General features: G+C 40.9%; 1 protein-coding gene across 1 annotated transcript in view; it reads right to left on the reverse strand.

The window, feature by feature from the left end:
- Positions 1-684: 684 nt before the first annotated feature.
- The window catches only part of clic4 (chloride intracellular channel 4), a 38,709-nt gene continuing 12,822 nt past the window's right edge, over positions 685-26,571 (reverse strand). The window contains exons 2-6 of the mRNA XM_017707784.2: positions 13,024-13,133; positions 8,182-8,307; positions 7,980-8,086; positions 5,644-5,825; positions 685-3,393 (exon numbers count right to left, since the gene is read on the reverse strand). Of these exons, the coding sequence (XP_017563273.1) occupies positions 3,229-3,393; positions 5,644-5,825; positions 7,980-8,086; positions 8,182-8,307; positions 13,024-13,133 (690 nt within the window). The 3' untranslated portion in view covers positions 685-3,228. The remainder of the gene's footprint in view (positions 3,394-5,643; positions 5,826-7,979; positions 8,087-8,181; positions 8,308-13,023; positions 13,134-26,571) is intronic.

Below are 26,571 nucleotides of genomic sequence, written 5' to 3' on the forward strand. Positions count from 1 at the left end.
TCCATAGCCATTTCAGGTAACAACTTTGTGAAGAAGCTATCAGAGGCATTAAACTCTTGAGACATCTGGTTCCCATCACCACCACTGTGAACAACTCTGACTCAGTAAGTTCCTCTAACATGGTGACTTTCACTTCAAAACACATTAAATACTTTTTGGACAGGTTTGATTTGGCAGCTACTTTTACTGCATCGCTTTCACCTTTTCACTGAAGCAGGAACACTTTAGCCTGACGGTGGGTTTAAGCTGCTCTCTGGTGAAAGGATTATTTGAACAGCTGGTGAAATCATAGCACAGCTGCTCAGCGTCCAAACTTCAATATGAAGAGTGAAGATGTAAAAACTTTTGTAAAGCTGTATTTTATTAACAGGTTGACATGATTAAGTATGTTAGGTCTTATGTGGCCCAAATAAAAAGTATTGCAATATTAAATAAAATAATAATAATAATAAAATAAAAACCACTATAGTGCCATCTTGTGGACAAATGTGCAAGCAGCTTTGGTAGCTCACTTCTGCTCCATTCGATCCATCTTGTACTCTTTCACATAAACATTAAATGTGAATCATTGTAGGCCAACATTTAAATCATCTCTTCTAACCAGTCAGCGCTCCTGCGCCAACATTTAAAGCCAGGACACGTTTATGTAGAAACGAATCGCAAAATAAATAAAGTCCACATGAGTCATAGCTGCCAGCAGTTTATTGATGAGAGCGCGATGGCATATGGCAAACATGCAGCGTTTCCATTGTCAGTGTGAAGCCTGTGCTTTGTGCGCACACAGGCTGATGGAGGCTACAAACAAAAAAGAAAAAAAAAGGCACAAAATTTAGACATTCGGTTTCTCAGACATCAGCGGAAGAAGAGAACATCTCTTCCGGAATGAGACAAAATCAGAATGAACACTGACCCTCAGAAGGCACGCGATTCTGTTCAGAGAATCAGGATTCAGAACGGAAACAATGCAGGTAACAAGCAAACGAGTCCTTGGTCTAACTCCCGGTCACTCGTTTGATTCCCCCCCTTCACGCATAGCTGCAGGGCAAGTGAAAACCAAAAGGTAGAGATCCAGATCTAGAGCAGTGGGTGTCAATGGTAGCACACCCTTAATGAGGGGGCAGGTGCACCAGAGCAGGGAGAACGAAAGAGCGAGGATAGCAGTGGATGGAGAACTACTGTACTAACCAGTATCCCTCAAATCATTTGCTGGAGAACCGTGGCCTTGCCCAGCGCAGTGTTCTCCCCACTGAACTGGATGTTGGTGCAGCTCGGTAGCGCTCCCTCTGCCTTAAAGGAATACTACAAAACATAACAGAAAGGACTTCTGTTGTAAGTTAATGGTATTAAACCATACCGCTGTTGTCGAGAAAACCTGATCTGCTTCTAGCGCAGCATCTACACGCATTAAAACTGTATACAAAGCCTCGGCTTCTCTTCGCTTAAGACAGCTGATGTTTTGTAGGGATGGACTGAATACTTGTAGACACTCCAGTTCTCTGAGTGCCACTGCTCCTGGCTTTCTAATCCAGTGGTTCCCAAACCAGCACTCAGGGACCCCCAGACGGTCCACGCTTTTGCTCAATGCACAGGGATGGAGCCAAAATGTGGACTGTCTAGATGTCCCTGAGGACGTTAATCTACATTTGGGAAGGAGGACAGAGAATGCGTCCCACAGTAAGTTAGAACCAGCCTCTGTTTCTTTCAGGGAGTGTTTTTAAGTTGAGAAGGTGAGACCTTGCTGAAAGCCACAAATATGAAATTTCCTTCTTATTTTTTTTAATTAGCTTTTTTTCTTCCTTCCATCATCCACATTTAATACACGGCTAAATGAGATATCGTGCTTTGCGCCCATGAGTAAATGACTAAGGCCAGAGGTGTCGTCTAGTATTAAAACTCACACGCCTAGGAAAAGCCTTCACTCCGCTACATTCAACTCATGGATGTATAAAATCTAAACGTCAGTCTCTGAAAGCTCAAGAAAAACAAAAAGTACAAGTCTGCTAATTGAATTAGTCTTAAAACAGGCTTAAAAAATGATGCAAAAGAAATGTGGGAACTGAAACCGTTCAATTTCGTCCAAATTAAAAAGGTCTTTCTTTTTAAACCGATATACATTCACTAACTAGAACTCCTAGCATAACAAAATCAAAACTGAGCCCTTTCGGGTTTCATAATTAATCACAACATTTTGGCTATCTGCACAATCGCTTTGACCAGTAATACACTGGCCGAAGGCATGAGTATCAGCTTTTTAGAACTAGTTTATAACTACTAATGCACCTTCAATCGCTTGTACTTCCACCTTAAGCGGGTAATAATAATAATAAACAAAGTACAGTTATTAACGACACTTCATAAGTAGGTCTGAAATCGGTACAGGTCCACATCAGATACTACTTAGTTCATTCCCTTCACGCTTTGACCCGTGTGGGGACAGTAAAGGTTCCGAGTGGTTAAACAGCCACTCTTAAGCACTGACTGACTGTCAGGAAAACTGCATCACTTTCTTTGAGTGTGTCCATTTTCTGATTGGCTTACCAGTGGGTGGAGTTCAAATAAAAGGTTTAGTAATATGTTCTTAGAGAAATTCCTTCTTCCAATAACAACCCGTAGTTGTTATTCTTTAACTTTTACCTTCATGTAATGTTGGAGTCCGGTAACATGAAGCTCGATCAAGCGCTCTCAAGAAATAAACACTGTTCAAATATGCTCGATCAGAAAAACAGAAAGGAAACAGAAACGCTCACTTCGCAAGCCTAGAAAAGACATTTCCAACATCATACATCTTTATAAGAAGAAACAGCTGGTGGATCCACTCCTCTGCTGCTACACGCGGTGGGAGAGAGGAGCAGAAAGGTCAGGTGTGAATGGGTTTGAACCAATAAAGCTCAGACACGCTCACAAACTCCTACATCTCCAGTACGTGGCATTTCCTGCATTAACACAAAGGTCTCAGGAGAAAAAAATAATAACAACTGAAAAAGAAAATGTGATACAAAAGTTTGGATATACCAAATTGTCAGGAACTGCTTTGGGTTACACTGACAATAAATGCAATATCTTAAAGAAGTGTTTATAAGGGACAAGAGAAAAATCATGCAGTGGGGGTTCTTAAACTAAAAAGAAAGAAGGGGAAAAAAATAGTCCATAGTTTGTTTTTTTCCCTCTTTTGTGAAAAAACAGAATCAGTCCCATTGAGGGAATCGGGGGAGATTGCTGCTTTTTCCATTATTTGACAAGCCTCTTGGCTACATCGGCGTAGGCGATCTCAATCTCCTTGTCGCTGGGGCAGGTGTTGGTGAACTCTTCGCGTGTGTACGCATTGCTCAGGTACTTCCAGATGCCGGTCATATCTTTAGGGATCTCGAAGCCTCGGTACTTCTTGGCCACCACCTACCAGAGAGAGTTAGTAAAGAAAGATGTACTGTTAGAAAGGCACACTGTGTGATTTGTAATGAAAAGTTAAAAAAACTCACAATAGACAAATTTCACACTGTGCTTGTTAATGTGGAAGAGTAAAGAGTAGCACTGAATGACTTCCAGTTGCGCTGTAAACAATGACTGATTCTGCCCGAAGTCATGGCTGCTTCCTAAATGCACCAATAACTCAACTAAACAGCCTCAGCTAAGTTTCCACTCGATGAAGTTTAAAAAATGTTCAACTTCAGCTGAAAAGCTGTGCTCATGTGTCACTTTTAATGAGGTAACCGTTTTAAAAAGGAGGCAAGACTGAACTGGAGAGCAAACGTGGGCTGCATGGCAGGACAGATCTACTCACATTTGCGAATAAAAATGCTCTGCTTCAGGACAAATATTCATTCCCTGGCGTATTTATAATCATGGAGATTAAGATTTGCTTAAAAACCTCTGAGAAATACTCATCACCACTGTAGCTTGATGAGTTTACTTTAATGTAGAAATACGATGTCGTGCCTGCATCACCGCTCTGATAAACAGTGCAGACAGAAGTCCGCTAACGCTACCATTTGCGGGAGTGATGATGCAGAGACTGTGGAAAAAGGTCTACAGCCACAGACTCACCACCCAGGAGAGTGAGTATAACGTGAGCTGGGCAATAGCGTTCCATATCGACAGAACTCCTCTTTTTATTGCAACAATTTCAACACAAACAGCTGCCTAGCAAACTCAAGGTCATTTCACACTTGAATGCAATGGGAATAAGCAACAAGGAAATATGGAATATCCCAATCCGATTTTTTTTCCCCCGCATCAAAATGTACCCTTCAAAATGTTCAACTTCGGGAGAATTTACTCCTTCATGCTATGCTACGACTTTCCCAATGCTTCCGTCAGAAATGGGACGTTAGTAACTCAGTTTGAGCTGGTTTTGGAGATGCAGCGTCACACTGGACAAAGCAGAAAATAAATGGCAGAATGTCTTCAAGAGCAAATAAGATCTCCTTTGCTCCTCACGGAACAGACATACAGGGACACTGGGCAGGCTACTTTCCATGTGGGAAGCTTAATCGCTTCATTCAGGAGCTGAAACTCAGAGTACTTCCACATACACCTCAGACATTTGTAGCCAGCTTGAGTGCCGCATGAGCTGCTTTTGGAGATTCTAATCGTTTTAACTTTGACTTTAGTAACTATTGCTAGACTTGAGCTAACATCACATATTAGTTAACTTGAACATTTGGAGATCTCCTACACAAGGTAACACTGGGAAGCAGGCTATAGGCTCCATGCATTTGGAAGATCACCTCTAAAGAGGATGAACTCAACAAACTCTTGAACTCACAAAAAAGAAACCACAAATTGTAGCTACAAATTATGACAAAGGAGGGGAATTGTTGAATGACAGTAGAAATTATAGCTGAAGTGAACTCCTGAGCTTGGGTGAAGAAACTGTGTAAGATGACCCTGTAAGGATGGAACAGCCTGGTCACATCATGAGTGTTTGGTTTCAAGGGTTGCCAAAAAGGGTGCAGGGTTTGGATACAATGGGGAGTAAGATGGAATGGAACTGTGTAAAAAGGGGTGGGGTAATTACTTCATCACCCCAAAGGGCAATAAAAAGGGATGCCTCAAGATGATATTTGCATGGTGGTCATCTGGGAAGCATCTTGCCACTTAAAGCTCAATAAAGAGAAGGCCTTTTCCTTCTTTCCACAAGAACTCAGCAGCTGAAGTCTTTTTATTCCTTTTTTAATTTGTTCTTTTAATTCTTTTTAAAGAAGTTAGACTATAGATAGTTATTAGGGCAATAGCATCGACCATATTAGAGATGCTCATATGTCTAGACCTGGGCAGAAGGGACAGCTCTTGGCATGCTTGGAGGACAGTACTTATTCGTCAGAGCCCATTTTCACTGTAGCCTTGTAGTCTTAAGCTTAACTGGTAGAGAGAATGTTTAATGTGATGCGTGCACTACCATTTAAATGACCTCTGTGTGACGAGATGCTTTCGGGAAACCCAGCCCTGTTTACTATATGTGACTGAACAGCCATGCCAGTCAATGGCCAGCATTGCTTTGTACTCATTGAGAATCCTTGCCACCCAATTTAAGTTACAAATTCCATGTTTCCAGCAGTGTGGTGCACTGCAGTACCATTAGGCCTTCCACATTAGTACCACCATTTTTATTAGGGACCTCAATGTGTACGTTCGTTTCTCCGTTACCTTGACGATATGCAGTTTGGGAAGCAGGTTGCAGTCGGCCAGGGTCATCTCATCTCCATCCAGGAACTTGCGGCTAGACACCTTGACGTCATCCATGCTGTTGTGGTCGATCTCGTCAGGCAGCGGTGAGCACAGGTACTCGTCCAGCTTCTGAAGGGTCTTCAGCAGGCCTCGCTCCAGAGCTACAGAGACACACATGGCATGAATGCTTTAATGATGACTACATCTTCAAGCACAAGGTACGGGCACAGGACAGAGCCAGAATAGATCTTATCTTAAAGAAGATCACTGTTGAAGCATCCGCAAGATGGACTGACATGCGTAGATATATTTATTTCTTGGGTTATGGTTTCTAACAGATGTTCTACTCCAGTACAGTGTTTCTCCCCAAAAACTGGTCTAGACTACATATTGCATGCAGGTATTCCATGCTGAAAGTGCTGAGAAGGCTGGGAAGCTACCAGCGTAAATGAGTATTCTTATTTTTGTGTTATTGTAGGCCTGAATAAATAATAATGTAAAGTGTTAGATTTGGTGCAGAGCGTAAAATAAAGCTCTCTTTGTAGTTCTCCAAGCTGCCACATGAGGGCACTCTTTTACAGAAGGAGAACAAGCCCCATTCATTATACATTACCTGCATTAAGCATAATCTTACTATAATTATCGTGCTTAATGGTAATAAAATGTAGATACGGTCCATCAAGCACAGCACAAATTCAGCTGGTTAACATACCTTGAGAAAGGACTGACAATTAGCCAGTTGTGTAAATTTAAGCAGAATTAAAACTCCTAAAATTTTGTGACTCACATGCATGAATTCCAACTTTCCCCCTTCACGGGACAGCTATGTTTTGTGATATAGTTTATGTTGTGTATATGCAAGGAAAACCTAGCATGTGAGGACATGATAAAAGAAGCACTAACACTCATCAACTAGAATTAAAAAACATGGATAGGAGACCAGGTCTGGTGCTACAGGTGCTTTCCACACAAGCTTATCTAAACCTTCTAGACTTCCAGGCACGGTTCATTTTCCTGCCATCACGACATAGACTTTGTGGGGGTGATGCATGTTGCTTTTTATAGGGCATCATGTAAACCATGAGGTGTGTCCTGGCTGTTTGGTATGTAAACTATGGAAGAGAGAAGGGTGAGGCTGGAGTAGGCAGGCAGAGTAGCCATGGTGGCTTTACTGTTCCAGGGGCTTTTGTCACAGTCAGGAGCAAAGAGAACATATCCATGTATTTTGAAGAAGATGTGCGTACATTTTACATGAAAGTGCCTTTGTTTACTGATATATTGCCTCGTAGCTTAGAACAAGAGGCTAGACGTTTGCTACCTGGAAGAATGACCAGGTTCAGGTCATTTTTCACAGCAGATCTGTTTATGTAATTTTTGTTTTTGTAATTTTCTGTTAATTGTCCAAGAGCAGAACCTCCTGTTTTAATCTATGCTTTTCTATTGAAATATAATAATAATAATAATAATAATAATAATAATAATAATAATAATAATAATAATAATAATATAGATTTTTTCCTGTTGTTCCTGCCCAACCGCTTGCTGTGGACAAAATAAAAACAAAGCTTGCTCAAGGGCAACTGTTTAAAATTGCAAATGAGCCAAAGAAATCTTCACTGTAGAAACATTATGACCTGGTTGTTACAGGAGAGAGAAAGCACACTGGTCAGTGTAGAGCTCGTAAAAATATTCTAACATGTATAAGGACTGACAGTACCTCTTCAGTGACACACTGACTGTTCTGCAGCAGCTACTAGCCAGAAACGAATGCCAGCGTCGGAAGTGTACTTCCTCTCACTAGTTCAGTCAGTATTGGCAACGGCTCGACTTTCATACTGTGTAAAGATTTTTCATTTTTGGTCCTTCAAACTCTTAGTAACAAAGCAAAACACTAAAACTGGCCTGAAACAATGCATCTCTGTTCAGGTCCGGTTACAAATTTAGCAGGAGGCTACTGATCCTATTGGGTCAGGTATCAACGTTGTGAGCACGGGTCAAGTTTCAAGCTTTAATTTCATGCCTTTGCATACCTCTACAAGAGACAGATGTTTGAGTGTACATGTCTGGATGTGCTAGGGACGGGCATTTTTACCTTATTTGCTATTCAAATATCCAAATTTGAAAATAAATAGTAAACAAATATCCAGAAAGAAAGCAAAACAAAAAATAGAAACAAATATGTGGAAAACTTAGCAACAGCTTGTACACAAGATGGTCCATATATTACTGTTGGGTTGACTTAAAACAGCAACTACCAAAACGTCTTAATCTATAAAGGCCCATAGTCATTCACAGTGTTTGGTGCAGAGGCTCACCCTCATTGGCATCAGGTTTGGAGTTCTTGATGTAAGCGGAGAATTTGGCGAATATGTCCATCCCTGCCGTGTTGGACTCTGGATGTCTGGCGCTGAGTTTGGCGTACCTGAGCATAAACAGAATAGGACAACACCGTAATAACTAAAACAACTGCTCACCAAATATCTGTGGTATTTGCGTAGAGCACACACAAACACTCACTTGGGTGGGCTGAGAACATCCTCCAGAAACTCTTCGATTTTGTTGACGTCGGTCTTCACCTCTGTGTTAAACGTGATGAAGGGAGGGTGTGTACCTGGAGCCAAGTTCTGAAGATCTGCTGGTTTCCTGACAAAACACACAAACATCAACAAAAACGGTCAGACAGAAACAAACAGATCCAAGTAAATGGATTCTCTGAATTTAGTAACGTCCCACCATCTCAATTCTGACTGAAAATTTGGACAAATATTGTTCGGGTTCGATATGGTTAAAGATCGGCCTTCGTTATTAAGACATTAATCCATTAGAGCCGCAGTTCAGTTTTGAGAAGGCTGATATTGAGCTGATAACAACCAGCACTAATGTTACATCAATGCTGTATCTTTTTTGTGCGGCCCATATCAGTTATTGCTGTTTAATACTGATAAGTGATGTATTAGTGACAAAATATTGATAAGTGACAATTAACCCGATTAACTGTGTGCTGTGAACCATAAAACTATTTCAAGAAGGACCAATTAAGTACAAATACAAAGGAAGCAAAAGCAACCTGCCTTTTTTCTTTCAACAGCAATTTCAGCCTAAGTGTTCTGACTAAATAGGTGATTTGTTTGTTCCACTCTGTCTAGGCCAAATGCACACAGGTCAGGATTCAGAGGTCAACTGCCCCTCAACAATAACCACACAGTTACTCTTCACTAGAGTGGCCATTTCCAGAAGCCTTGTGTATAGCCCACCAGCCAAGCGCTACAATACAAAGGTCCATGTGAGTGAGCGTGGTTAAGTAAGTGTGTGTGTGTAATATATATATATATATATATATATATATATATATATATATATATATATATATATATATATATATATATATATATATATATATATATATATATATATGTGTGTGTATGTATGTATAGTGAGTGAGTTCCAGATGTCTCTGCACAGTAGGCAGCATTCAGCACATATGATGAAACTCAGATGAAAGACCAGTTTGCTCATTATTTAACCATCAGGACTCCAAGGACCAGTAGAAACTTACCCAAACCCAACAGACCCTCTACTCCTCTGTAACCCCAACTAAAATGCCACATCTGAACTGAAAATGTGGACCGTTTGCTGCACCCAGTATAGGCCGAATACACTGACATGTATTGCACAAAAAAATAAGACATTATGTTGACATCCAACCTTTAAAGTCACAATACAGTGGCATGTGTCATAATGCTATGTGTGTCTTTGTTGCATTTTATGTAGTAATAATATTCATAATCAATATTAATTACATTAATAACCCTCTTTTTTTAAAAACGCTGAACAATAAAAATTGGGAAAAAAATAAAAATGGAATAACAAACCATGCATAGCCTTTTAAAGTTATTTATTTATTTACTATTTATTTATAGTTAGAAATTATTTACTGGAAACTTATGTTCAAATAAAAAAACTTTAAAACATGACAAAAAAAAAAAAAAAAGTTTAACCACATTCACACAATATATAACTGAAAAGGCATATAATTTGTTTTATTAATTAAGTGTAACTGAACAATGATAACAGCCCTAATTTGCAAACACAGGGTAATACAATACTATCCATCACATGATGACATCTAAAGACTGAAATTACTAGGAACTTTTAAAGGCACAGTACTGTGGTATACTGTGGAAGCTGTTTTGACACTATTGTATTTCGCATTGACTCAGATAACAGGACTGCATTAGCCACTTCTGAAGCTTCTTGCTTATTATAAGGCAAGTGAGAAGTGCAAAGACAAGACAACTGAAGTCCATGTAGAGCGCTGTTAGTTCCCAAATTTAACAGTTACAAAATATATCACGTTTACTTTGATTATGCATTATCATAAAGACAAGCTGCAAAAAGGTTGACTTGACATTCTGAGCACACTAACTGTTCAATCAGATAATTATACTGGCCTTGAAAACTAAGTGCAATATAAGGAGCCATTTCAGTCCATGCCGAAGCCCGCTGAGAGCTGAAATCTCCCAGAAGACCCTGAAGTCTGGAACACTCTGATCTTACCAGCTTCTGGGCACAACAACAGGAAATGACCTCATGCCTTTGGCATGAGCACAGGAAGCTCCTTCACCCCCATGTTAGCAGAAAGCAGGAGATCTGTGTGTGTGTGTGTATGGGGATAATGCTTGAAGTGTCACAGTCAGCCTCACAGCAATCACCATGTCTTGAACTGGAGCTGATGTGGTGTCTGAGCAGTGAATGAGACTACATAGAGACACTGAGCTTCATTTGAGCAGCAATAAAAATGCCCAATCGAACAAGGTCTCTTTTGTATGCCGCAGTGGCATTAAGCCCTTAACATAATGACCAAGGATCATATGTGGAAAATCTCAGAGAGAGAGAGAGAGAGAGAGAGAGAGAGAGAGAGAGAGAGAGAGAGAGAGAGAGAGAGAGAGAGAGAGAGAGAGAGAGAGAGAGAGAGAGAGAGAGAGAGAGAGAGAGAGAGAGAGAGAGAGAGAGAGAGAGAGAGAGAGAGAGAGAGATAAAACTTAAATGCAAAGAAGAAATCACATTTTTTTTTCAGAAGAAAAGAAGAAAGAAAACCTCGTTTCTCCATAATGGTAACTTTACAGGAGAAGGAAAAAACATACTTCACTTCTTCACTTTTAATGTAAGTCAGTGGAACCAGATGTCTTTCCAAGTAATTTTGGACCAATGTTCATGGAATTTACAGACAATGTACAGAACAGATATTTTCAAATTATGTCAAACTGAAAAACGCCAAAAATGGAGATACGAGGTTTTCTTCTGACTACAGCGATATTTTTTACATACATACATACATACATACATACATACATACATACGGGGGGCGGTCGATTCTTTAATGCATCACAATGTGGACGTGAACAATTCTGAATCGATTAAAAAAAAAAATGTCTAAAATCAATTTTCTATATTATTTCGATTTATAGCATAATGTTGACAGAATGTAAAGGGCGGAACTTGGAAGTGGTACTTGGAAGTGCAGCGCTCAGACAGTCTGTGGCGGTACATAACAAAAACACAGCTGCATGTTGCTGCCATCCAGATGATGTCTTTTTCTGGGAAAGCTTTGCTTATTTCAGCAAGACAATCAAACCACATTGTGCATGTACAATGGGGCTAAACTGGCCAGACCGGTCAGCCACTGCAAACATTTGGCACACTATAAAATGAATTTTTTTTTTTAAAAAAGGAGACCCCTAACTGTTGAGCAGCTGAAATCCTATATCAAACAAAAATGGGAAAACATTTAACTTTCAAAACTACAGCAGTCGCTCTCCACAGTTCCCTGTTCCAACCTTCTTTTTGGTACATGTTGTTGGCATCGAACTGAAAACGAGCATATATTTTTCAAATAACAATAAAATCTCAGTTCCAACATTCGATTTGTTGTCTTTGTATTATTTTCAATGAAATATAGGGTTTAAAATGATTTGCACGTAATTTAGTTTTGTTTTATTTATATTTTGCACAGCATCCCAACTTTTTGGAAATGGGGTTGTAGATGTTGAATAGCATGGCAGCTGACTGAGGGCCAATAACAGCACAGACTTATTCTCTTATGAATCCTTCAGTGAAGCTTCTGGAAAAGCAGACTCAGCCACAGCTGGCTTACCATCTGGTGCAGCTCTCACCATTTCTCTTAGTACTCAACTACTACTCATTTCACAGGTAGTTCCCACACAGAACATCAACTGAACATCCATCGCTGATTTAATTAAGCTGGGTTAAAAAAACAAAAACAAATGACCAGGCTTTCCCTTTCATTTCAGTCCACAAATTCTGTCTGGTAAACAGTTTGAGTAGCTACTCTTTGTCTATATGGGCATCAATGGTAAGTTTGTAAGCCACGTTGCTGCTGAAAGCCATCAAGGAGATGAGCCAAAGTGCCTTCATCGAGAAAAACCTTCAAAACGGACAGTTCCCAAAAATTCGACCCTGCTTAGTCAGTCAGAATGAGGGCCTACATCATACTGGGGGAACTCCAGGCTCACTGAAATGCTAACTGAGAAACTAAAGGTTAAAAATATTCTCACTTTAATCTCTGAAACCATTTGAAGTGTGCTAAAAAAAGTGGAAGCAGTAAGAAGGGCTGAGAGAAAAGCCAGGGTAAACATGAAAGAGAAGGAGAATTTTATGGGCTTAAGAGTGGCCAATATCAATATTGAAAAAAATGTTGACATCCAATAAACTCAGAAATAAAAGGCAGTAATCAGTCAGTGGGGCAGTCTGCCTCTCGTCACTAGGGTGGTACCCTCAAGGGTACATCTCAGAACCTCTACTTTGGGAATGTAACTGCACCATAATCCATTGAAATTATATTTAAAGTTGTATTGACTCCACACACCCCATCTAGCCTCCAGCTTTTTATTTAATTGTTTTATTTAAAACATTCAATTATGAAAAAGTAAAAACATGTAATTTTCCACTATGAAAAACTTATGAGGTTCCTTTGAGGACATTTTTTGTACCCTGATGAATGAAAAATCTACCAAAGGCAGTATCTTTATTACAGTGGACAGTCATTCCAAACGATTGTGTTAAGCCACAAGCAGCACAGGGTGTGATATGACTTCTATTGTTTTACTGTATCATAAAATAAATAACTGTTTATTGCACAGACAAAACTTTAAAAATTGCATCAGCAGAAAGAGTGGGACTGAAGTCATAATAGTTAAATTAGCTGATTAATCAAATCACAGTCAACAGATTACAGAAATTAGTTGCAGTCCCTTTTTAACAAGATATAATATCAATAGACTGGCATGTTTAGTCTGATTTCTTTGAATCTCTTCCAATGACACACATACACAGGCCCACCTCTTAAGGTCAACAGTGGTAACGTTGAAGACCACGCCCTTCAGCCAAAGGATCATGAAGAGACGCTGAGAGAATGGGCAATTTCCTATGCTCTCTCCATCACTGCCCGCCTGCAACACAAATAAGCAAGAAAAGATCACACATTTCATTTGGGTGTGAAATGCATTAATGTGCAGTTCATGTTTCTTGAATAGTCAGTCAAAATGAAACATGGTCAGAGTAAAGATGTAACCAAAATCAATCGGAGTCTGATGGGAAATGTTCCATTCCATAGAAACCTCTGGAGCAAAGGCATTCTGCTGTACTTCATTTAATCTTTCATTCCATTAGCTGGCAACACATTTATACAGTTACTTTCAGCATATGGACACAAACAGCTCTGTCACTCCAGCAGTAATATTAAGTATTTTACTTTTTATACAACAAAATCACAAAAGGCATTAGCACCATCTACACTCAGAGCGGGACCTTAAAATATCAGACAAGACTGATGCTGGTCTTCGAAAAGTAGGGCTGGGCAATTAGTTGAAAAGTAATAGAAACCGACATTCAGAACCTCTAACCGACGTAAATCTTGCCCATGTCGGTTATTTCGATGTTTTTAAATTCTGTTAATTCTTTCCTCTGTGTGTTCATGTACTGCACGGTCACGTGACTCTGCGACATGGAAGCTAAGGTTGTGCTCACACAGCAAGTGACAAAAGAACAAATGCGTCACGCTGCTTCATGTCGGTCATCCAGAGGTAAACAATCATGACCATGAACGAACGCCAGAGGATCAGCTTCATCTTCACCAGCATCACAGGAGCCATCATGAAGCTTCACTGACTGACAGCTGGGCTCATCACTTAGAATGTGTTAAAAGCTCCCTGTTAAAAGGGCACGTTCTTCAGCCACAGTGACTTCTTTGGTTCGTGTCTTTGGATTCTTTAAACTCTGCTTTCAGACTTTTAACTGTTCTTTGACGCTGCAGCCTCGCTCTCCTATGGCTGTGTTCAGCCATTTCTTTCGAAATGCCTTCAAACACGGAGGCGTTTTGGACGAGTTTCTAACTGTTGAACAGAAATATCACCCCAAATGCTTATTCAGTCTCAGTAGAGCGAAATTATGACAAATGTCGAGTTGGAGTGACACAAAAGCTGCATGAATTCTGATCTGGCTGTAGAGACGATTTACGTTAAGATGTGCTGAGTCAACACACACACACACACACACACACACACACACACACACACACACACACCCCCCCCCTCTAAGCCGCTTCTCTTTCTGGGTCGGGGGTGCTTGAGCCTATCCCAGCCGTCACTGGGCAAAAGGCAGGATACACCCTGGACAGGTCGCCAGTCCATCGCAGGGCATGCTGAGTCAACAATGAGGGCAAAAAAAAAAAAAAAAAAAAATTGTTCATTAAATCGTAATCAAAGTAAAATATTTAATTAATCATGATACTGATTTGAGGTCATATCGCTCAGCACTACTCATGAGTACGTTTGGCCTCCGTTAATTCTGCTGTCCCTTTAAACCCAGCAGTCCACAATGTTCACATCTGTTTTTCTGCACTACTGGAAGAGATTTGCGATTTCATATTATTTGTCTAGACGGGCGCAAAACTGATCCAAACATGAAAATATGTAAGTGTGAGTAGACACTTTTTCTTGCCATCTAAGCAGTGAGAAGATTCATTAATTTCACGTTGTGTCCCGACATGTGATGCATGATGTGGGCTCGAGACTACAGGTTAAACAGAGTTAAACAGTAATGCATGAAAGTGATGCTTCAGCAACACTAAACTAAAGAAGGACCAGAAACCAGGCAGGGCGAGCTTTGGTTGAACTTCGGCCAGCAATTCTACTACAAAGAGGAGACACAGTAACAGAGGCGGGTGAATCTTTACACGGGCAATTAAGGCTCTGTATGGTGCTGAACCATTAAGTGTTTCAGAGAGGAGGAGATCTCCTACTACTTCACTCAGCATGCATCGGCCAATAGTCAGAGATGTCTAAAATCAATGAACTTTACTCATAAGGTGGCACTGATTTGCTTAATATGTACTTAACCCACAACAATCATTACAAGCATTTAAAAGTGACCCTTATTAATCTCACAATGGGTAAATTTCAACGTCTCGTTTAACCACAAAACACACTAGTGAAATGCCCTTGAGGAAGGCACCTAACCCCAAGTGCTTCCCGGGCGCCGTGGATAGGGCTGCCCACAGCTCCGGGCAAGTGTGCTCACTGCCCCCTAGTGTTTGTGTGTGTTCACTAGCGTGCTTGTATGTGGGTGTTTCCCTGCACGGTTGGGTTAAACGCAGAGGTCTAGTTTCACAGTGTGCGAATACAGTGACAAATGGTGGTAAATTCTATTCTATTAGCCACTTTTTAAATTTAACCACTGCCTTCAGCTGTCCATCCCCATCTCCAGCCATCTCTCTCTCTCCTCATCCTCCCACCTCTCAGTACAACTGAGTACCAGGTTCTGTTAACTGTATGTGTGACAATAAAGCAACAATCAAGGCTTCCAACAGCAGCATCCTCCCTCTTCATTTCTCTCCTCTGCTTTGACACCACTGGACCAGAGCATGACCTCACCGTTCCAACGTTAACTAACCTGGAAAACTATCACTGCTTCAATCAGGCTCTTAATGGAATCTGTCTCAGTCTGTCTCTCTCCCTTACGCTCACTCTCTCTCTTTCTCTCTGGTGCTTTAGAGCTGCTGATATAGAGTGGAGTGCTGGAGTGTGTATCTGAATGCTTGTCAGCAGCATGTGTGTTCTCATTACTCCTGAACAGCCGAGTTATGCACACAGGTCACTGTGGGGCCAGAGACACACAGAGCAAGAGAGAAAATCCACTCTTCAGAAAAACTCAAGGATTTCACCCTAACAAAGAAAAGGCTGTTAAAAAGCAACCAAAGAGGAGCAGAAAATAAATGTTTACTATTCTTTTTCAACAGAACTTTGACACACTCATGCATATGTTGTCCTAATTGAAGCGCAAACTAAACTTGAAATGGAGAACAAGATTTGACTCGTTTCCTGAGGCGGAGACTCTAAGGCCCAATCCCATTTCACCCCGTGCCACTACTACATAGCTCTCTGTTTTGCGTGTTGACGTCTAGGGTTAGGGTGTCCCAATTTATGTTGAGATAGAGAGGGAGGGCGAAGTGTTCGGGCTACATGGCCCTCCAAACGGAGGTTTTCCCAGAGGCTCACTCCAACCACTGTTAAGAGAAAGGAGAATACATAAAAAAATAATAATTAAAAAAAAAAATGGCTGCTCAAGTGACCAAAGAAACCCACAAATGTGAGAATTTGTCCGTTTAAAAAAAAAAAAAATTACGATAATCATTGTATTATCTTAGTTTAATGTTGTTTCACTGTATTATGGTTGTTTTCTTCATAACAAGCATAAAAATTGCAAATAGCATGCAAATGTGTCAGTAGCTAGCTAGCTAACTTTCCCCTCCCACCTTAATAGTCAAGCATTTCTGGTGCTTCAGGCATCAGAATGTAACTGCTGCTTTAAGGTGGAACAGGAAAATTCGAACAAGACGCTAGAGAATCTCACTTCAGCTCAGTATCACCAAAGAATTAGCAGCGAGTGATAATAAATACGTGTCTTATACCCCCTCCTCCAAATGTACCTAAAGCCGAGGTTACTCAACTTTTCCCTTCTCTGCGATCACTGAAGACAGGCCGGGTCACCTACAGTGCACCGCTAGTAGTCTGTTAATGAAGCAATGTTTTATTTATTTATTTTTATTGAGGGTCCCATTTCGTAGGTCAAGATTTCAACCACTAACTAATTTCTAAGGGGTCAGGGTGACACTCAAAAACAAAGGGTAGGGATAAAAAGAAGACAGGTGATTGGGCTTTAGTGTGTATAAAAAGCAGTCTAGATTTTTTTCAGACATCAGTCTTTAAAAGCAATAATAATACAAAAAGCAGCTCCTGGTCTCTATAGTGAAGTATTGTGCTGTCAGTTTACGCCCTGCCTCTACAATATAGACAGGCAGCAGTGGCTCAATGCCCCTCTCATGAATAGGAGACTTTGTTCCAGAATGTTCTCCCTCATTCTGGCTCCCTCTATCTCTCCTGGTGTCTCCAGTTCACACCCACACAAGCTCTGGCACCCCAGCAGTGACTACAGGCACTCTGTAGTTTCTAACTCAGCAGGGCGTGTTTGAACTGCTGTGACCTGAGAGTTAGCAGAGATAGAAAACAGGCTGTCTCAGTCACACAAAGGCGATAAGGACTGGATTATTACCACATTCCTGCATTCCTTTCCTCGTAAAACACCTTGCAAAACCTCCAGCAATATAAATAACTAACACTAAAAGAAGTACGGTGCGAAATAAGTGCGAGGATTAGGCAGAATAACTGTTCTGAATAAAGATGATCACGGTCAGTTTGCAACCGTGACGGGTCTTTAAATTTTTTTTTTAACTTTAAATGTGCTTTTTTCTTAATTTTATGAAGTATATCTTTTGCCTCTTCTCTTAAGATCAACTGTAAGAACAGGTGCTATTCTAGAGAAAAAAAGTAAATAAAAAGGTAAACAAGTGATACTTGGAAAATTCCACCTCCGCATTTTACCCATCCGTGAAGTGAAGCACCACATACACACACACAAACACACTAGGGGGCAGTGAGCACACTTGCCCAGAGCGGTGGGCAGACCTATCCACGGCACCCGGGGAGCAGTTGGGGGTTAGGTGTCTTGCTCAAGGACACCTCAGTCATGGACTGTCGGCCCTGGGGATCGAACCGGCGACCTACCGGTCACAGGGCCAGTTCCCTAACCTCCAGCCCACGACTGCCCCAATAACTTAATTTAAAAACTGAAAGGTTATTCTTTCTTTATGACAAATAAAAACGCACACACACAAAAACAGCAGTCAGCCAACCTAACATTAAGAAGTTGCAACGGCGATAAACCCATCTCGGGAAGCACAACGTTTTATGTCACAACATTTCACAACATTTTATTGAAGTAACGTTTCACCATCGTGGCTCTAAATAAAACACAGACTTACTTTGCTCTACTTTAAGCTTTTGCTCGGCTACAGCCGTTTCTTTGCATCTCCGGCAGGAAACATTTTGCGAAAGTAAAATAGTTTCTTGTAAAATATCTCTGAACGTTCGACTTCTTGCAAGGCTGAAATCAGCTCGTCATTCGCCAGCTTCTTGTTTGAATTTTCTAGTTCCACCTTAAATGACGCTTGAAGTAGCTGTCGCACCATTTAAGGCAGAATGTGAAGATTCAAATGAGAAGCTGACTTTGTGACTTTTTAGTGCTTGCCAGTTTCTCGCTGCAGATTAAACGCATCAGGAAACCAGCTGGAGTTTTTACAAATACAAACGGGTCCATTCATCTCAATTATATCTTAAATCTTTCTCTATGCCTTCAACCCTGAAGCCAACCTTCAGGGTTAAAGGGTGAAATAAAATTTATACATCAACTCCGGCGTTTAAGACCATTTGTGTTGAACGATCAGCAGAGCTGTATTTTACTGCAAAGCAGGATTATTTTATTTTTACCTACAAATCTAATTCTGCAGTGGAGCCGTAACAGGGCTGTGAAAGAGCCGCGTGTTGACGGCCCCTGCACTAAAACATCTACCCAATCTTATTGATATTTTCTAGAAAGGGTTCTTTTATCAGTCACAGTAACGGACAGCTTTTTATTTATGTCTTTCCTTCTTTAAATCGCGTGACTTAAATGGGAAGTGCTGTTGTCACCATGCCAACTAATCTATCTTGATTCGGGGACAACAAATTATTAATGTCACTGATATTTCACTGGATTTGTCGTCATTGCCCTAAAATTTTATCAATGATGCAGAAACCGAAGTCGAAAGCATGCCAGACCGCAGTAACTCAGAAGCTGCAGAAACAGGGAGCTTGTCAGCTAGAAAGGCGTTATTTATTAATATTGTCCATCGTGGCTTATTACACGCATATGTACACTTCTGAACACCTGACTGAGAACTGATGTACCAGGTGGTAACTGGCAGCTATGACAAGGACATCATATAACAGGTTTAACAGAGTATTTCAGACTGAGATGACTCAGACAGCTCCCCGCTGACCACTCCTGTCCAAGACACCCTGCCCGGAGGCCCGCGTCACTGCTGGGAATCGGAACGGTCTGTCCTGTCCTGCAGAGTCAAGGTAACGGTCTCCATAGAGACGAGCATCCAGGAGGGTTAAGAACATCAAAGCAGACGGAATTGAAAACCAGACCACACTGTGTCCGAAACATCCTACCACACAGAAGCACAGTAACAGTCTGCAGAGAAAAATCTAGAGAGCCTTGCACGGAAAAGCAGAACAGACAGAATTCACACAGAAGCAAACGGTGCTCCATCACCAGACTTTGTCTTTGCGCATACCGGCCATCTGCAGGTTTCTAATCCCCTCATCTCTAGTCCTTTCAATCCCACCCTCTTTCCACTGTCTCCCTTGTTTTGCTGTCATTCCTCTGACTCTTAAAAATCCCCCCTCCCCCATTCTCTCACTCCTTTCATTTTCTCTCTCCTGCCTGTTTCAATATTCTCTCTCTCCCCTCTCCCTCGCCCCTCAGCAGCTCAAGCAGTGGGGATGAGAAAGCATTCTACAAATGTTCGGTCCTGCATCGTCAGATGAGATTGTTTAGGTTTGGTCAAGACGACAGAGCCCAAGCATTTCCTGTGAGACAGCTGGCTGCCTTTAAGCGCACACAGACCTGCCAAGGCCTCAGTACCCACTGCTTTAAGTGTGAAAAATGCTTATGTAAGAGTCCCAAGTCATATTTTGCTGACTCACTTAACAAGAGAAAGACAGGCCAAAAACCAAAGTGAAAAATCAGCCAACAGAAACTGAAACTGGACAAGGAGCTCTGAGCAATTACACTCAGAAATTAAGACCGTTGCCAGGTTTCCATCCAGATGCTAAATTAAATCCAAGCTAATTACTGAAATGTGGCAACAAATTATGCAAATTATGCAAATATATTTGCTTCATCTTGAGATTAGTCAATAGATAGAATTAAAGGCATGTTTGAAGCTAAATCGTTGTTATTGGGCAAAACCTTGTATCTCCAAAATGGTAACTTTACAGGAGAAGGAAAAACTTATTTTGCTTTCAGTGTAAGCCAATGGAACCAGACGTCTTTCCAAGTCATTTTTGGCAGTTTCTTTTGGCCAATTCATCATGAAATTTACACATAAGGTAAAGAGCAACAGACGTTTTCCAAAATGCTAAAAACTGAAAAATGACAAAAATGGAGATACAAGGTTTTGTTCCCACAGCAGTGTAATGCCTTTTGATCGCCTTAGCCTTTTGCCAAAGCAGGTCCTTTGAGTTGTCTGCTGGAAGAGTTTCTCTCATTTCTGGAAAGCATCAGTGAGAGTCGCTGCCAGGTGGTGTCTGTCTGTTAGCTAGCATGAGTTCCTGGTACACTTTCATGTGTAATCAAGCGCCTACGGAGGTTTAACTGGTTGTATTGTATGACGCAGACGTACTTCCACCTCTTGGCACACTGGCCTTACACACATTACAAGTAGCAGTCTTGCTTTTCAGCATTTCCAGACTAAAATATCCCCAAACAAACATTTTAGTGAAACCAACAGCTAATGTTATTCGCTCACTCAGCTGCAGACTGAAACATGGAATGAAATCTGGAAACGGTGACGTTTCATGTTATGTTACATTCCTCGGGTTCATGGTCCAGCACGAGCTGCGGACTGGAATATGGATCGGTTAGCGGACCTGCCTTGTCCATCCAACATGTGCTGAGCAAATCACATCAATATCTGTCCTAATGCCGACACAGGATCACGTCCGCCCCATCTCTAGTATGAAGAGGAGGTTTTACCTAAATGATGATTTGACAGTTTTACAAACTATTGTTAAAAGTACTTGAAACTTGAAGGGTGTCTAACAACAAAACAAGTAAAGCGGTCATGACCATGAAGTGTTAGCTGACGAGTGACTGTCTCAAGTAATTGCAATTAATGCTTTGTCTTTTCTTGTTCGTTCTTTGCGTGTATTAAAATATGTGAAGTTTAAAACTACTAAACTGGTTGATTAGCCACCTTACTTGCTACAGTAGTGAATACTAGTGGTTGCACTATTAACTTTGTACTGTGCAAACATCTGTGCACACTTGCTATGGGAAATTTGCTTTCCAGCTTAAATAACTGATGATCTCAAATAATGGCAATTAGGTTATTATGTAATAACTAACAGGCCTAAACAAAAGCGGATGAAACGTGTTGAGTAACAACATACTGGTTAACTTTGTCTCCTTAATGGCAGTCAAGAGAGAGGCAGGCTGGTTTCAGGCCAGCAGGCTGGTTTCAGGCCAGCAGACTGGGCCAGCGCCTCAAACCCAGCGGCAGCATCTGCTCACTCAATAGCCTCTTACAGAGAAAGAGACGCCACATTCACACTTTCTGGAAAAGCCACACTCTTCCAGATGGCTGTGTGTGTGTATTTTCGGCAAACGTGTGTGCAAACACGCGTCACAATCAACACACTGTCCTTTTGTTCGATACCCCTGAAAAACACGTTATTCACTCCAAAAAATGGTTCCAGTTCACAGAGAGAGCGACACAGTAAAAAAGAGAGAGAGGGAGGGAGAGACAGTTATTCTGAGAGCTGTGCACACCTTATATGGTCACAGTGAAATCTCAAGCAACAACGGAAAGTCCAAAGAAAACAACGTCTGAAACAGACAGAAATGGACCGAAGTGGACTGACTCCTGTGGGTTAGTGTATCTACAGGTGGATCCTCTGCAGATTTAAAGCAAGAGGTTCACAGAATGAAATCCTAATTAAACCAAATGCAGTTAATTGAGCCAAGACATGTTTGGTGTCTAAGCAAGTCTACGTGAGATGGCCTATTTTTCTACCATCTACAACTTGATTGTCACCGTACGTTACAATCAAAATTATTCACACCAACAAGTAGCAACTCAAAAATACGTAAACATGGCTGGAGGCAAATGTTTCCCGTTTTGGCCTGCAGTTTGCCTAATTGGTATTAGCTTTTGATATTTATTAGCTGCGTTAACGGGGAGCAAAAGCAAACTTCAGACACCAAACGCTCTGTCTGATCGACCACGTCTCAGCGGAGACGTTATCGGACATAACTGTGTAAATTTGATTTTTCGGACTATAAATAGGAACAGGCAGTAATTCATAAATATGTAGGACTGGATGTGTGACAGTATGAGTCAGTGGAGAATTACATTCAGATGAGTCTCATACTTCCTACTGCATTCTCTCTCCCATATGTGGTCGCTCACTTTGGGCAGTGTGTGTGCGTCTCAGTGTGAAAGACAAGACCTCTCGGAAGTCTGATAAAAGTAGGGATGCAGGGTGAGATCATGATTGTTATTTGCAGACCAATGCAAGAACAAGAGCAAGAACAACAAATGTATGTATTGTACTCTGAAAGAACAGAACATTTAGGCCACGCTGGGCTATCGCACTCAAATGTTTGCATTTATTAATTTTTTCATGTAAGCATGCAGAAATAAATATTACAATTTCTCCATAGCAGTATTACAGGCAGACTTGGTTTTAGTTTTTCACATTTTATAAAGGTTTAAGTCTCAAATGTACCAGCATCACCCTACAGTTCCCGTATTGGTGCATCCCTATCAGAAAGTGGAAACTTCTCTACAGAACACACACACACACACACACACACACACACACACACACACACACACACTTCTCTCAAACACTCCTAACTTACTCAAATGAATTCAACCAAACTCATTTCTTGGACTGTGTGCGCACAAACACATGCTTGCTCATTCATCTATCCACTGGAGACAGTGAGTCACACTGCTCACAGAGCTGCTATGGTGTGTGTGTGTGTGTGTGTGTGTGTGTGTGTGTGTGTGTGTGTGTGTGTGTGTGTGTGTGTGTGTGTGTGTGTGTGTGTTCTCTAATGAATGATATGAAGACTCGCTGCATGAGCTCATCCAATCCACATCATCATGGATCTAACTAACCTAAATGGAGAAATGGTCTCATCTGTATCTGACACACTGTAGTGTTTACAGGACCACACACACACACACACACACACACACACACACACACACACACCCCAAACTTCAACCATAATCACACTGTTTGGTACTATCAGAATTCCATTGAAAGACCTTGCTCACCTACTCTACAGTAGCACTTTCCTTGGAGTAAATAAAAATCATTAAAATCATTTTGCATCTGTTCACTTCATAATTAGTCACATTTGGGTCCCAAGTGTGAATTTGAAGCTAGCAATGCAGACGTTGTCAGAGATCAGACTGTGGAAACCTCAGTGTGTGTGTGTGCTCTTGGGTGTTTGGGGGCAGTCCAGCCTTCTCTAGTGCGGAGCTAAATTTAGCACATCAACTCTTAACAGCTCTCAGTCCTAATGAGGGGGGAGTTTCAGACTAAACCATTACCCAATAAGGAGAGAGAGAGAGGAACAGAGGGCGAGGGGAGAGACGGGGGAGAGTGAGATTTTGCAGCATGACATTAAAGGAATGTCCTCAGAAACGCTCCAACATCTACGTGTCATGGAGAAACAGAAGCGGCGTCAGCATTGGTCTAAGACGTCTAAGGGTGTGGGTGTGTGTGTGTGTGTGGGGGTGTGTGCACACAAGAGACGGAGAGAAATAAGTCATGGTCCTGTGATGTCTTTAAGTCTCTGACACACACCTCATTACCATCTGTGTTGGAAATACGACAGGGCTGTGAATAAACAACAGAGAAGATTAAAAGAGCCGGTCGAAGCCAGCGAGGCTATTTTCCTTTACTATTTTATTAATCACATAATCTAACAGAGGTCCTTCACCATGCTAAATCAAGTGTGCTGGTAAAATACCCAAATCTGTGTGATGGCTGGGGACTTTCAGAAGACATCTAGAACCAAACTTTGTTCTGTAAACTAGCTGACAAGTCAATAAACCAACTACTTTTTAAAGAAACTCTAACTTTTACTGTGTGTTTTTTTTTTTTACTGTATCTATTCAAACTGCAAACCAATCACTGCAGATTCCTCTACAAGGTAAATTTGAATCAATGATAAAAAAATGAATTAAATCAAACTTATTTAAGAAATAATGGCAGTCCCTATCAGCAGCACTGCTGTGTGAACTCGCTCTTTAAGAGAAAGGGCTCTGCTACTGTAAGAGCAGCTCTGGCCTTTCACATCCACTCTCTGGCTAAATTTAGGGAAGTTTGGCTCAGTAGGATCCCAGGGGTTTTGCCTTAATGCCTTTGATCCTAATGTGGGCTAACACAGGCGAAGCAGACTATAACGCACTGTATCAGCAATAGCAGGAAAGGCGGAACCGCTCAGTTTCGAAAGCATCACTCATTTGAGTTTAACTTTTAGGCTAAACAAAGCAAATGTTTAGTCTATGAGAGCGCAGCAACCATGATGTGCAGAACACTGACTAAAGCAAAAGAAAAAAAAAAGTAATGTTTGGTCAATAAAATCTACACATTTTGTCCAAGATCCCACTTATTGAGCACCAATGGAAATACTGTATTCCACCACTTAAAAGGACAAAAAGTCAAGACTTTTGTAAGTTAGAGCAGATAATGTAGACCTATACTTAAAAAAATAAGATGGTTCTTCAAATGTTCTTTAGTTAAAAAAAAAGGTCCAATATAGAACCATGACCACTGTTCTTCAGATTCATGGAGAATCTGAATAGAACCATCTACAGCACAATCTTTTTGAAAAGGATTCTGTATTGCAACTACAATGGTTCTTCTACTGTAACAAACTTGACATGGTAACAACAGTAGAACCCTTTCTGCTGCTCTATAGAACTCCTTAAAAATCTACAGTAGTCTCCATCAATCTGAAGAACCCTTTTGCGATGCAAAGAAACTTAAATCATGCAAAGGTTCTTTGAGTGTTCATGGCTTTATACAGAACCATTTTCTTTACTAATGACCCCTTGAAGAATAATTTTTTATAAAGAGCAAATTAAACAGACTAATAATTTTAATTGTTCCATCGTACCAACAGTAGAATTTCTTGGTTCTATATAGGACCCTTTTCAAAAAGGTTCTATATAGAACCATCTACAGCACATTCTCCGTCAATCTGAAGAACCCTTCTGCAATGCAAAGAAAACTTTAATCAGCGAAATGGTTCTTTGAGTGTTCATGGTTTTATATAGGACTATTTTCTTTACTACAAAAACCTTAAGGAACCATATATTTAAGAGTGTGCTTTACATTTGTGGTTGTTTCACAGTTCGACATTGTGAGCTTGTTTGATTTAAACCATTTTAATGTTAGGTTCTAGCGAGAACTAGTAAGTATAATTAACACAGAGTTTCTTCTGTGTGCTTAGCCATTATCATTCAGCGAGTAAATCACTTCTGATTTTAAACTAAAACTAAAAATTATACCAACTAACCACAGCATTTTCCAGAATCTTTAGCTCCTTAAAACTGGCATCTGTATTTTCATAACATTCAGGCCCTATAAGCAGTTTTAGAACAGACACTGACAAGGCAGAGACTGAGAAGAGGTGGAGACGGTCAGCTCCTCCCAGTGACTGGGACGGTTATAGCCATTTCTGTATCTAAACTTGGACAAAGAGGCAACAGACAAGCCCCAGTCAGTATAGACGCCTACTGTGGAAATAGCCCCATAATGTTCCTTCACATGGCCTGACAATAGCACATCATAGACGGATGGGTCATCAGCACACTCTGCATTCCTCACTCATGTCCAGCACACCCACATGACCTAGCCTGACCTAGAACATCTGCTGAAGCACTGGACCAGCTGAACAAACACCAGTTTTGTTATTGCAATCAACAAAAACCAAGAAGACAGTTTGTTTAAGAAGCAAGGGAGACCAACTTGAAGGCGTCCCGCAAGGCGACTAGATTCTGAGATACCGTGTGGTACATGCAGAGGCCAAATCAAACATTAACAACACAACTTCACTCGTTTACTTTAGCCAAGAGTAAAGAGCCTTTGGAAGGTGTGTTATCAGAGTTGCATCATAGCCAAAGCTCTCAGCCTCAGCATGAAACCCAGCAAGGCTGCTTATGAAGCTATTATGAAAAGTACCAAGCAAATAAAGCTAAACCTGAATTGAGTCAAACAATAACATGAGTATTTGGAGTTGAGTCTCCAAAACAAAGATTATGACAAGGCCTTAACTTGGCAGTACAGGGTCTTATAGCTTTATTCATCACTGGTACACTTGAACGCTGTCCGATGCCCAAGGAGGTTCACGTCAGTGCCCCATCTGATACAATAACCATGAAACACCCAAAAAATAGCAGTCATGGAAAATTTCAGCATTGGCGTAGGGATACAAACAAAACCCCAAATGTGTACATTGGGCTGCAGACAACTACAGTCTAGGCAGTCCACCCATACATAACTGCCCACTTGGGGCGCTGTTTGTCAGGAAAGGCAAATAAACATTTAGATCTTAGAAATTTAGATGTTCAATGCTCCTTCAACTTTTGACGTCAACACTGTATATAAACCAGCCTGAAGAGATAATGTAGGAATT

Source organism: Pygocentrus nattereri, chromosome 10, assembly GCF_015220715.1.
Source record: "Pygocentrus nattereri isolate fPygNat1 chromosome 10, fPygNat1.pri, whole genome shotgun sequence".
Lineage (NCBI taxonomy): Eukaryota > Metazoa > Chordata > Actinopteri > Characiformes > Serrasalmidae > Pygocentrus > Pygocentrus nattereri.